The sequence below is a fragment of the Thamnophis sirtalis genome, unplaced genomic scaffold, assembly GCF_051295495.1.
Source record: "Thamnophis sirtalis isolate CommonGarterSnake01/CBP01778 unplaced genomic scaffold, rThaSir2_p1.2 scaffold_2, whole genome shotgun sequence".
Taxonomy (NCBI): Eukaryota; Metazoa; Chordata; class Lepidosauria; order Squamata; family Natricidae; genus Thamnophis; species Thamnophis sirtalis.
This window is the reverse complement of record NW_028261382.1, coordinates 128587609-128601255: the sequence shown is the minus strand read 5'-3', so window position 1 is coordinate 128601255 and position 13647 is coordinate 128587609. Positions and strand designations below refer to the sequence as shown.

The following is a 13647-nucleotide window of genomic DNA, read 5'->3' as shown; positions in this document are numbered from 1 at the left end:
AAGTATCTGTTACTTATCGCTTTAATTTTCACATCTACATAATTAGCAGCAGTTTCTTCTTGAAAAAAGTCGGGTCAGTATGGAAATGGTAGAGTAGATCTAATTTTCAGTTTTCAGTTGTCAGGTTGGATTTTCTAATTAATCTCTCATTGTTCTCTGAATCAAATGAGTCGTATTCTCAAGGGCTGTCTTTGTAAAAGAGTCCAAGAAAGAGCTGTATGACGAATGTATTTTTATTGCACTTAGAAATTCTGTGAAAGCCTTAAAGAGGCCATAGCTGTTACTCCATTGACTTATTAGCTGATCCCCCAGTGTTACATCAAGTTCACTTGATCCCCCTCTGGGAATAGGGCGGCATACAAGTCTAATAAACTCAACTCAAACTCAACTAAAGGTTGAACCAGTTGAATAATTACTCTAATTCTTTGTCTCTAGCCAGATTTGTTGTATCTTCATTTACAATATTACAGCAGAATAACAAGGTATTCAGATCCATGGACACTAAGGCAGTGGTGACATCATGTAAATCATGATTTCATTATACAACAGGAACAAATTACTCCTTTGTTTGATGATTTGATCATACACATGAAGTTATTCTGGCTTCTAAATGATATTTTCATTCAGGCTCATTCCATCTTTACAGGTTCAGCAATAAAGAAGCCTAGAAGTGAAACTCCATCAAAATAGTCACATCTCTACACCCCCCCCCCCCAAAAAAAAATATTGAGGCATTCAACCATATTTGGAATAGTTTTGACTCAGTGTTGGTGCATCCTTCAAAACTACAAAAATGAAACCCATTATGGTTTAACATTTATCTTACTGGGACAATGAATATCTCTTTATACTTCTCTGCATTTTTTATTTCTTTATCTTAAGGGCTTTCCTTTAAGGAGAAGAAAGAAATAGAGTTATTAATCAAGCCTATAATGCTCTTACTTTCATGTCCTTTTGTCTTTTAATGAATATCAAGGCTGGTCTGTGGGATTGTGAATTCATTTTATTGAAGGCCATAAATCTGGACCAGCAATATTCCTGGTGGTTGTTGTTTTCTGCCTGAATTCTATAATACCTATAGAACAGGGGTGCCAAACTCAATTTCATTGAGGGCCATAGGTTGGTGTTTGACCTCAGGGGGCAGGGTATATAGGGTAGGAGTGGGCATGGCTAGGGTGGGCATGGCCAGTTTGACATCATTGTGTTGGGGGCACCTGTGTTGGCCAAGTGCTAAGGTAGGACCTCCCTCAGATCCTCCCTCACTCTCATTATAATCTCCTTCCTTCCTTCCTTCCTTCCTTCCTTCCTTCCTTTCTTTCTTTCTTTCTTTCTCTTCTTTCTTTTCCTTCCCTCTTCATTCTCCTTTTTTCTACCTTTCCCTCTTCCTTATTTTTCCTTCCTTGCTCTCTTCCCATCTTTCCTTCTTTTTCTTTCCTCTTTCACTTTCTCGTTCTTGTCCCTTCATGCTCAAATGCTGAAGGGGAAACATTTCTCTTTTTGTTTTGTTTTTAGTTTGTTTTGCTAACCCTCTGCCAACGAAAACAGGTCCCTATTTTTGGCTGTGATGGCCTCCTGCAGTCCTCTGCCAGCGAAAATGAAGCCTGGGGCCCCCACATGGGGCCCTCCCAAGCTCCATTTTCACTGGCAGAGGCATCGCGGGCTGGTCCTTTGCTGTTTCTAGGGCAATCCCAGAGGCCAGATCTAAGCACTCTGTGAGCAGGATCTGGCCTGTGGGCCTTGAGTTTGACACCCCTACTGTAATTTTAAGCAACTGTTTTTAATAGTTCAGGGTGAGAATGAAATGGCTTGTTTTCGCAATTCCATCTTTATTTTACCAATAATTGTGTCAATGTCATGCTTGCTCATTGGAACATAGTAGCATATATCATGAGACATATTGACCCTTTTTGTTCTTATATAGGTACATTCAATCAAACATTGTTCTACTCAATGTCTATGTCATTGTAATGTCTTCTATATAAGGCCATTTGTGATGTGGTTTGTGGTTTGTGATGTAGGCTTAGTATGTGTGAAATGTCTATCAGCTAGAGTTGTGCTCTTTTTAATTGCCTTAAAAACATTTTTTTTAACTGCAAGGTAATTTCAGGGATAATATAGCTATACAGCAGAAGCATGTTCATGCTTTTCAGCTGCTCAAGAATATTAGTATAATAATCTTCTTTCCTTCTAAGTCATTTTGTATTTTATATCAGCAATTAGAGTGGTCTAGTTGTATGGATAGTGCCTCCTTATTTTCTGAGTTCCTAAAAGGTTCAGGGCTCTTCTAATTAAATATGATATGCGGTGGAAAAAACTGTTGCACAAGCATTGTTGTGTAGGCTAATATAGAATATGCCTCCAATATGCTTCATCTTTCTATACAGACTCATGAAGATCAGAAATGGACTGAACTTCTTTAATCAACCATATTATTTCATTAGATGATACTTTCTGTTTTTCATACTTTTTGTAGTTAAAAAGTTACACATTTTGTGTCCCATAGTATTAACTTTCTGCAGTTACATAGGGTAATTTTTAAAATCAATTTATTACAGTCTTCAACTAGAGACCAGAACAAATAAAAATGCTCAGTAAATATACAATTAAAAATTCTAATATAAAATAATAAATAACAACTAAAATCTATACTAAAATCCAGTCTGTCAATTATATATGGTCTAACTATACTACAATTACAATCCATACATAGGGTAAACTATCCAACAATTGCCTCTCCATGAAGCAGCCTTTTTACTAATTTGATTACTTTTTAATTTTTCAATACTCTTAATGGTGAAACATAAAAAAGAAAATAAAGGAAAAAACACCAAGAGGAAAAAAAACCAGAGATTTTAAAGCAAAATAAAATAAAATAAAACAGAGAAATTTTAGTGATTCAAATAAATCAAACCTGACCAAAAAAACAACAACGCAAATAAATATAATCTAACAAAAAATAACAATACAAAAACCAGCTTTTTAAAGTTCTAATTAACAGGACAAAATTCAAATGATATATAGATGTTAAATTAATTTAATCCTTAATCTTATCATTAAATCATAGAGCAACACATTGTATCACCTTCTCTATTTTAGCACAAGGGTCTATCAAAAATAGATAACAAACTCGTATGCTAGATCCTTTAAAAAAAAATCAAGTGAATAAGTTTCTTTCCAGTTATGTAAACTTATCTTCTTTTCCGTATCCTAAGTTTTAGAGAGCCAAGAATCTGGGAGATGATAGATTCTATATTTTAGGAAAGCAGTTTAATATTGCATTAAGAATATAATACTGTACTACAATATTTCAGAAATAATTACTTAATTGCAATGATTGAAATCCAAGACAATACATTTTTAGAACCTTCAAATTTCTTATAATCACAGTCACAGCCTTTTTTTTTTTGAGCTCTCAGGTTATATTACTCACTTTCTTGCTTGGGGTCTGAATGTGCCATGTTTTCTTCTTTCAACTTCCCATTTTCAACATCATTTTTCTTATCTTTTTCCTGCCCAAAAGATAACAGAAGTATTCAAGGTTTTTGCTCAGATAATAAATTTTGAATAAAATCCTCATTCCAGCATGTGAACAAGTTTTTTTTAAAAAAACATGTAATCTATAATCTGCCTACCTATAAAACTGAATATATAGAATTTACATTGCTTATTTAATCAATTTATGCTCTCCATGAGAGTTACAAAAATGTTCACTATTGTAATAAGAAGACATTGACTTTCACAAGATTGGACCAATTCCTATACCTTCTTATGAAACAAAATTTGTTTATTTATTTAAAAGATTGTTATGGCCCTTCCATCTTAAAACACAACTGTGGGCAGCTCACAACAATAAAGTTTCCATTAATTTTTTTTACCTCTTATACCCATTTTCATTCTCTTGCTATTTGTGTCATTCTGTACGTTTTTATTGTTCTCTTGATCCAAGACTGTAAATCAATTAATTAAATGAATAAAAATGAGAGGGCAAATGTAGAAACACAGAGACAAAATAAATCCAACATATTTCTTCATTTCATTGAAAACATTGAGGTTTCCTATGACCTCTGCTGGTAAAGGACTTGGAAAAGATAACTGACTCCAGTGAGGAATACAAGGCTCCATTTTATTGATATATGAGAAGCATACCGCTAACAAAGACTAACTTTCATGCTACAGTTATTTCAAGATATTTCAGAATGGGGAGGTTTTTTTCCCCCAATGACTGATAAAATGAATAGCATTCCCCATTGCCATATGAATGCCATGATCACACCAACATTTGTGATGGATTTCCCATCATTGCTTTTTAAATGGCAAGCGGCTGTAGAATTGGGGTAGAAGAGTAAAACAGAAGGATGGAAGGTGAAAGAAATATTTTATTCTCCAGTCATGTTTATCTATAGGAGTGCTCCTTCCATATGCTAGTGTTAATCCATTGTCTCAGGTGACAGATGGCCTTTGGGTGAGGGAATCTGCCTGGCATTTCCACTCTGCCTTAACTGATCTGCTGCCCTCAGCTGTGAAGAAAGTCTTCTTCTATTGTCGCGACTGAAGTAAGATTAAGTGGCCACTCCACCTGTTTTCTCCATCTGGAATGTAGAATGTGACATTTGTCCTTTGCCTCCAGCAACAAAATGCTTTAGGCTGGTCCTGTTTATCCAGTCTGAATCTTCACATTTTTCAAGGCTTCTATCAAAAGTTTTTTCTTCTCCCCTACGGCTAACTGCACTTGGAAGAGGCAGTTGGGAGCACAAAAGAACACGAGGAAAAGTTTCAAAGCAGAGGTGGCATCCATTTTGATTTTGAGAGTGGAGGCATGCCCCCCCCCATGATGTCTAATGTAAAGGACCATCTGGTGATATGACATTGTTGCAGTAGGCAGAGACAAAATATTTGGTCCTTTTTGATTTGGGTGTTGCTTCTTAACATCATTTGAATGATAAAAATCAACTGGTTCTTTCTGCGATTTGGGGAGGTGGGTTAATTCTTTTTTTTTTGTAAAGGTCTCATGCTTCTCAATTTCATATTACAGGGCATGGAGAAAATATAGTGCTCAGAACAACATTCGACTCTGCGTGGTAGCAGCACAACTGACCATTCAAAGACTGAAGTTGGCTCAGCCTTTAGGGTCTGGAGTACCAGTCAGTATGATGAAAGATACAGACCTTAGTTAAGGAGGGTCCACAGGCTGTATTTCCTTCCTCTGCATCCTACCCACTCTCATGGCCTTCCGAAAGGCTATTAAGACCTGGCTATTCTGGCAGGCCCGAGGCTGTTGACCTCATGACTGAGGTCCAGCCCCGATTAGACTGGGTGTATGTTGTGGCTTTTTTAATCTATGTTTCTGTGTTTTTAACTTTTCTATTTTTAAAATGTACTGTTGTAAGCCGCCTGGATTCCTTCGGGATTGGGCGGCCTATAAATTTTATTAAATCTAAATCTAATCCTCTTATTCCGTTCGTGAATCAAAATGGATCCGCGCGGCAGGAGGAGAGATTGGAGCGCTGGCAGCCGCCCGCAGACAATTTCCTCTCGCTTCCGGGGCTCCCACTGCCCGGCAGAAGCCCCTGAACCGCTTGGAAGTTGTCTGCGGGCAGCTGGCAGCGCCCCAACCTCTCCTCCTGCCGGGGAGTCCGTTCGTGAATGAAAATGGATCCGTGCGGCAGGAGGAGAGGTTGGAGCGCTGCCAGCCGCCCGCAGACAATTTCCTCTCGCTTCCGGGGCTCCCGCTGCCCGGCAGAAGCCCCTGAACTGCTTGGAAGTTGTCTGCGGGCGGCTGGCAGCGCCCCAACCTCTCCTCCTGCCGGGGAGTCCGTTCGTGAATCAAAATGGATCCGCACGGCAGGAGGAGAGGTTGGGGCGCTGCCAGCCGCCCGCAGACAATTTCCTCTCGCTTCTGGGGCTCCCGCTGCCCGGCAGAAGCCCCTGAACCGCTTGGAAGTTGTCTGCGGGCGGCTGGCAGCGCTCCAACCTCTCCTCCTGCCGGGGAGTCTGTTCATGAATCAAAATGGATCCGCGCGGCAGGAGGAGAGGTTGGGGCGCTGCCAGCCGCCCGCAAACAATTTCCTCTCGCTTCCGGGGCTCCCGCTGCCCGGCAGAAGCCCCTGAACCGCTTAGAAGTTGTCTGCGGGCGGCTGGCAGCGCCCCAACCTCTCCTCCTGCCGGGGAGTCCGTTCGTGAATGAAAATGGATCCGCGCGGCAGGAGGAGAGGTTGGGGCGCTGCCAGCCGCCCGCAGACAATTTCCTCTCGCTTCCGGGGCTCCTGCTGCCTGGCAGAAGCCCCTGAACTGCGTGGAGGTTATCTGTGGGCGGCGTCCGTTCATGATTGGGTTCGATCGCCGCCTCCGAGAGGGTATACAGAACACTATTTACCTAAATGTGCATATATACAGTTTAGTATTTTAGCATTTATTTTTGAAAAAAATCAAACTCCTAAATCATGGTGTATAGCTTATTGCTCCTATCTTGGACATATTTTTTCTGATCAAACATTTGTGTTTACTGTGGTGGTGCATAAAGCTGAAAAGAGTTATTGTTTGTAATTTTTCTACATTATTTTGCTGTGAAAGAAGAGTTTTCTTCTTGGGGATAGATATTGATGGAGATTTCTTGTGCCATTAGGAATTGTTGCAAAGAAAAGATAAAGAATCTTATGGTGTGATATTGGTGAATTTTTTTTAAAAAATAGTCTGTGTTGTCTTTCTGTCCCAAATAGTTAAATATAATTTCATTATGAACATCTGCAGGGCTTATGGGATTCCCATAATATGGGAGAGTCATGCCTTTCTAGATCATATTTGCCCATTTGTGGTTTTCTGTCTCATCTGTGAAATACACAACCTTTTATTTGTTATGTTCTGAATTTTTCTCTTTTTAGAAAGTGATAAGAAATCTACCTGCAATTTAATCTTGACCAGGCATCCTGACTTTTAAGAAGTCACTGACATGCCAGTTTTAAAATTGTTTTTTTTCTTGATAGTTAAGGTCAAAAATTTAAACTTGCTGTCACAACTTTGAGCAGGGTTTTTTAGGTTTTTAGGTTTTATTAAACATTTATAGGCCGCCCTTTTCCCTGAGGGGACTCAGGGCGGCTTACAATAATAAGGGAGGGGAGTGCAGAACAAAACACAAAAAGAAAATGTGAGTAAAAATAATTAACGGTAAAAACACAACATTCATTCAACATTCGGGAGGGGCGAGAGTAAAGTCTTATCCCCATCCCAAAGGGTGTGAGATTGTTGATGTCCATTTTACTGTCTTTCAATAACTTCTGTATAATGTTCCAATCAAGCCTCAAATTAAGATGTTACCAACTAGTATGTGAACTACTGGAAAGATTGTGTGCCTATAGACCGTTGCAGCATCCTCATGGTCACGTGATCAAAATTTTGTTTGGCAACAGATTCGTATTTATGCTGGTTTCAGTGTCCTGGGGTGACCTTTTGACAAAAAAAATTTTTTTTAATCAAGCGCGCCCCCCCCCCCCCCGGTCAAGGGCGTCCCTCTTTTCCAATCTGAAAATCTGGTCACCTTACGGAACAAGCTACACCCACATTCCTTTTGCAGTCCCCCAATTTCTCCAGAGCGTCTCAGACTATTGTAAGGAACAATTTTAGCTAATTTAGAGATTGTCCATATGGAGGGAATAGAATTCATTTCACATACCCCCCTAAAAAGATCAGTTTTTTCTATATCTACCGGTAGAAGCCTCTGTATTCTTTGGCTTGTCCCAGCTTTTGTTCTTAACTTTTAAATTTATTTATTTAACAAAGCTTTTGGCCCCTGCAGCCAGAACTATTGCTGACAGCATATAGTTTCCAGCTTTATAAATCAGATTACAGCAAGAGAGGGGGGGGGAGTAGGGAGAGGGAAGGAGAGAGAGAGAGGGACCAAACCTTCATCATTTCATAAAATTACATGGATGGGATCTTATCTTCCTTCTTTTGGATTAGTTTTGTAATGCTATTTTTGGCTCACTCGCAGGTTCTATTTGATTCTCCAGTTGCCCAAAGATTTTGCATGGAGATACTTATGTGCTCCCAAGATGAGAGACTTTGACTTATTCCATTGTTACTGCTAGCTCATTTGCTAGGTTTCAGGGGACACAACATGTCTATAAAGTAAGACAAATATCCAGATCACTGTTTGTTCCTTATCTGTACACTACTAAAACTCTCGTTTCAGTTTGATATTTGTAACTTTTACAAATGAAAGCTGCATCAGAGGTCAAAGCTTTGTCAAGAAAGGTACTTCAAATGAGCTAATTTACAGAATGTTGAGGCTCTCTACTCTTGAGAGAATAAAATTCGATGGGTTTTTTTGCCCACTTCAGTGCTGTCATGTGGCTGCTGTCAGCTGTCATCTAAGGATGCTCATTTTCAATTCTCTATGACAGCTTCTCACAAGGCAAAGGGGAAGCCAGAAGGAATTGATATGATTACTGACACTCTTATGCAACTTCTTACCTGTCCACTAGCAGACTTTGCTCGCGGAAAGCTTGTAGGGACAGGATCAAAGGAGAAATGGTCTAGTCCAGTGATGTCTAACCTTTTTGTCGTCACGTGCCCACACCCATAATGCAATATGCATGCAGCCCCCTACATGCCCCGCCCCTGCACATGCATTTGCGACCCCTCTGTGCTCCTCTGCGCATGCACATGTGATTTCCTCGTGCCCCATTTTGGGCCTAGCAGGCCTCATTGAAGCCTCCTGGGACCAAAAACAAGCTATAGGAGGGGTGCCGCACCATCCCTGCAGCCCATTTGGTCCTAGCCAGTCTCCTTGAAGCCTCCTGGGACCAAAAATGGGCATGGTATGTATGTTTTCCTGATGGTCCCCTGCCCCCCATGCATGCACATGCAATCCCCATCCCCCGCACATGCGCATGTATCTCCTGCATGTGTGGCAGAGAATGAAAATCAGCTGGCCAGTGGGAGGCATGCACGTATGTGCGATGGAGCTGAGCTGGGCGCCTGCTTGCGTGCCCGCAGAGAGGGTTCTGTGTGCCACCTATGGCATGCATGCTATAGGTTCGCCATTATAGGTCTAGTCCCTCTTGTCCTGTGCTTGTCCTGTACCAGCCAAGATGCACTTGTTTTCTCCCCTACCTCACAATAGCCACTTACCTGTCTGCTGGGAAGGATAGAAGGAGGAAGGGAGATTTCTTATGCTGACTGCCAGTTTCCTTCCAGGAAACTCAGTACAGACGCACTGAGGAAGCTCATAGGAAGATGGAAATAACGCCTGGAGTCCTTCGGGAGTGGGCAGCATACAAGACCAATAAACTCAATAAACTCAACTCCTATTCCCACTGACTTTTTTGCTTGCTTGTGGTTATTCTTTTTTTTTGGGGGGGGGGAAGGATTTACCCTGAAGCATTTATTCAATGGGTCATGGATTATCTAGTTATATCTAGTTTGGCCATTTAATTGCATTTGAATATTGTATAAATTATTTAGGAAATGTTTGTGTTACCACTGAGAATGAGTGGTGTAATAAATATTAGCCTAAACATTTGTATTGATGTTAGGGTAAAATTAAGATTAAACTTAATCTTCTTTGTGCCTGATGGTCATATTTCTTGTGAGAGTTAACATTGGAAGAATTGGTTTGTTTTGTGGGAGTCTTACGATTATATTATGGATTGTACTATTATTATTTTTTTGCAATGAGTACTGGGAGAAAAGAGTGGGATAAATCTTTGCATTGGTATTACTTATGGTTAGGTATATGCTTGAGGTTTATGATTATATTGGGGGGCTGGAATTAGGAAACTGGTTTATTAGGTTTATTCTATTTGGATTGTGTGCTGGGTTAGTGTGTGTGTGTGTGTGTGTGTGTGTGTGTGTATAAAACTAAAATAAGAAGCTTATTTTTCTATGTTAAAGTTTATTGTAATAGTACTAGTAGTCTTAGGTATATATTATTGTTTAGTGTAACTTGACTAATTATGTACCATCAAGTCAATGTCAGTTCTTAATGAACACATAGATATATATTTTCCAAAATTAGTGATAAAAGAAAACTTTTTATTTATTAAAGTTGATGTTATTAACGGTAAAGGATCAGCTTTATTGAAGTTTATGATAATGTTTAATTTAATGGATTGTAATGTAATTAATGGATGAGTTTTGATGGTTTAAATCTAATTGTATGGTTAAAAATAATATATAGCCAAAAACTAATGGTAACCTTTATGTTAAATTTAACCATAATAGTCTTAGGTGTGTGTTATAATTGGTACTAAGTACTGGAATAAGTAGTAAGGTAAAGTTAGAGCTGGGCTAGGATTTATTAAAGTATGTGGTTAAATTAATATCAGGGTAAATTTTTATGGACTTTGGCAAACAGTTTTATCTTACATTTGAGAGTAAACTAGCCATCAAATGCTTTCCATACTCTTCCATACTGATGATAAACACATTTATTGGGAAGCATGCTCTCTTCTGTCCAATAAAGTTATCCTTTGCATAAAGCCTGTTTGGGGTCACAGCCTTAATTAAATGACTTTAACCAACAGAAGCAGAGTTTCCTTTGCTCATAAGGAAGCAATTAAGAGGAAGGCTCAGAGCTAACTACTTTTTTTCTTCTTTAGCTATATCCTAGTGGTACAGTTAATCAAGTCGTTTTATGGTTCCTTTGGTTTGTATAGTTGGTCTACCAGATTTACAGCAATCCAAATTGTCTTGATAGTTATAACAAAGAACACAAACACTACTCTTTAGCTTTTTAATAAGTTTGTAAGCAGTTGAATAATCCTTTAAATTAATCTAAAGATTCCTTTCAAGCAACAATTAGGGAAGCTATTAAAAGAAGTGTTTAAACTTTGCATTATAAATCTATGAAACAGGACTGTCAGCTTCAGATCTTGACAGCCCTTCAGATGTTTAAGACAAATTCAAATGCCACTGCACTAATTGCTTTTTCCTCAGTAACGAAAGCTTTTATGAGTGCTAAAAAGGAAACTAGCTTCTTCTATTGAATTTGATGCAAAATATTCACTGAATTAGACATTAGGAACAAGGTTAAACCGCTGATAAATTACTGGCCTGAAAGAGTTGAACTGAAATAATGAAACAGTTACTACAAAATAATATTGTTTCTAATACTAATACTAAACTTATTTATATTATTAAAATGTTCAGGGCAAAGTACATGCCTTATTTAATACTTCAACATCTCTTTTTAAAATCATACTTATAATATATAATTGTATAATACTGAGTCAAATGTAAGTAACAAAAAAAATCCCCTCAATCAATCTGTCTACTTGGCTGTATCTTTATTTCATCAAAGAATAATTAATTCCAACGTATCTACAAACACTTCTCTCTAATGTTTTGCCAGTGAGAAGTTTCCTGAGTATGTGCTCCAGTATGTGTCTGAAAGCTCAGAAAACTAAAACTAAACCAACCTGGATTGGATCTTGCAACAGGAAGAGCTCCTGATTGTGAAAGTTATCCATTAAATAGAATAGAATAACAGAGTTGGAAGGAACCTTGGAGGTCTTCTAGTCCAACCCCCTGCTTAGGCAGGAAATCCTTCACCACATCAGGCAAATGGTTATCTAATCTCTTCTTAAAAACTTCCAGTGTTGGAGTATTCACAACTTCTGGAAGCAAATTGTTCCACTGATTAATTGTTCTAACTGTCAGCAAATTTCTCCTTAGTTCTAAGTTGCTTCTCTCCTTGATTAATTTCCATCCATTGCTTCTTATTTTACCCTCAGGTGCTTTGGAGAGTAGTTTGATTCCCTCTTCTTTGTGGTAACCCCTGAGATATTGGAACACTGCTATCATGTCAACCTCATCCTTCTTTTCATTAAACTAGACATACCCAGTTCCGGCAACTGTTCTTCATATGTTTTAGCCTCCAATCCCTTAATCATCTTTGTTGCTCTTCTCTGCACTCTTTCTAGAGTCTCAAGGTCTGTATGATATAGCTGTCAGCATTTACTTCATTTAGTAATCAGGAAAGAAATCACTGGATTCCATTTGGATTGAAATCAAGTGTGATTTTACTAATTATAAATGAACAGTTGCAAAGGAAAGCTGAGTCTGGTTAATTAGGCGCGAAAGCGGATAATATCAAGTACAATTCAATCCCCTCCCCTCGGCACCCCTGTACATAGTCCAATTATAATGCACCCAACTGTCAGGTGGGAGATAACTTCAAAAAATCTCATCAGGATGGAATGCTGGACAGTTGGCCTTGGTAGTAAACTCCCTTCTTCCACATGTGCAGTAAGGTGGTCAGATCAGCGACTAGAAACTTCCTCCAGCACATAATGATTCCCCTCCCAGATACCATGCCCCCCTCCCCGTTTCAATGACAGCCAAAGTAGCAGCAAAGCAGAGGCTGACATCAGCAGAGTATTGATTTCTTTGTTCCAGTACCATTTGAGGATTATAATGGTGATTTTAATACCCCTCCCCTTTTTATCATGTTTACATAAGTGATTTTATATATGCTATTGATTATGGAAACTCTTTGATTTTCTTGTTAAATGCTAATGCCAAGATATTGAGAACCAATCTAGCATGCAGATTACAGATCATACCACCAATGATTATCCATTTTCTATGGTCTGGTGGTCTAAAAGGTTAACAAGTGTTTGATAATATTAAAATATTAATTGATATTCCAAGTACACATTAAAAATAACAAACATTAAGTGCATAAGGGAAACTAGCTGCACTAAAGGATGGCTTATGCTGTAACTGCATCCAAACATATTGTACCCAAATGAAATCTAGATAAGTAATGCCAAACATCTTTTCAACAATAGTTATGACACTATAGTAAGATTTGTCAGGATTCTAATAATTATATTGATGAGACAATTTTGCTACATTCTATTGTTACAAAGAAATTTACGTCATTAGGAAGAATCATATGAAGTTGAATTTCCTTATCAGAGATTAAGGGCATAGAAACCAACATTTGGAGGCATAGAGCTATATAAATAACAACAGTTATTACAACAATAATCAGTATAATGTCAACTAAGACTATATCTGGTTTCAAAGATCTTCAAACAATTTTCATTCAGTTCAGTGGAATTTATTTCTGAGTAAGTGCTGAGTAAGCTCAACTAAGGTTGTATTCTGATTCAATTAGCAAACATTTATAATGTTTGTGGATGATAATATTCACTAGAAGTCTTATCCTACAACAAATATAATGTCAACAAAGCAATCAATTATGGAAACCTACCACAGAAGGTTGCGATGATGGTTCTGGAGTGTTCTCATTCACATTTTCCTCTGTTGAGTGTGGTATCACCTTGGTGAATTTTCCTTTCAATTTACTGAACATATTTGTTCACAAAGATCTATAAAATCTTTGGTCATTTGTAATTAAATGCTAGAGGCATTTAGCTTTTCAGGGCAGTATTATTCAAACCAATTAGATGTTTAATCGGGGCTTAGTTTTGCAGAGTACTTCATAATCTCCTGCAACGACAGCCTATCCAAGTGATTGCTTTTCTTGGCATAGTTTATTTTTATTTTTATTATAACATTACTTATAGATTTATATTGAAAATGTGCTTTGAGATTTTAGAGTTAAAAAAGAACAACCAATGGATGTCTAATTATTTTCATACCTTTTTGCTGTAGTATTGCATTATTGCTCAGCATTAGTTT

The 13647-nt window shown here is 38.2% G+C and overlaps 1 protein-coding gene across 1 annotated transcript in view; it reads right to left on the bottom strand.

Annotated features, from left to right (window-relative positions):
• The window catches only part of CNGB3 (cyclic nucleotide gated channel subunit beta 3), an 81363-nt gene extending 68009 nt beyond the window's left edge, over nucleotides 1-13354 (bottom strand). The window contains exons 1-2 of the mRNA XM_087706891.1: nucleotides 13217-13354; nucleotides 3431-3509 (exon numbers count right to left, since the gene is read on the bottom strand). Of these exons, the coding sequence (XP_087563017.1) occupies nucleotides 3431-3509; nucleotides 13217-13318 (181 nt within the window). The 5' untranslated portion in view covers nucleotides 13319-13354. The remainder of the gene's footprint in view (nucleotides 1-3430; nucleotides 3510-13216) is intronic.
• Between the last annotated feature and the right edge of the window lie 293 nt (nucleotides 13355-13647).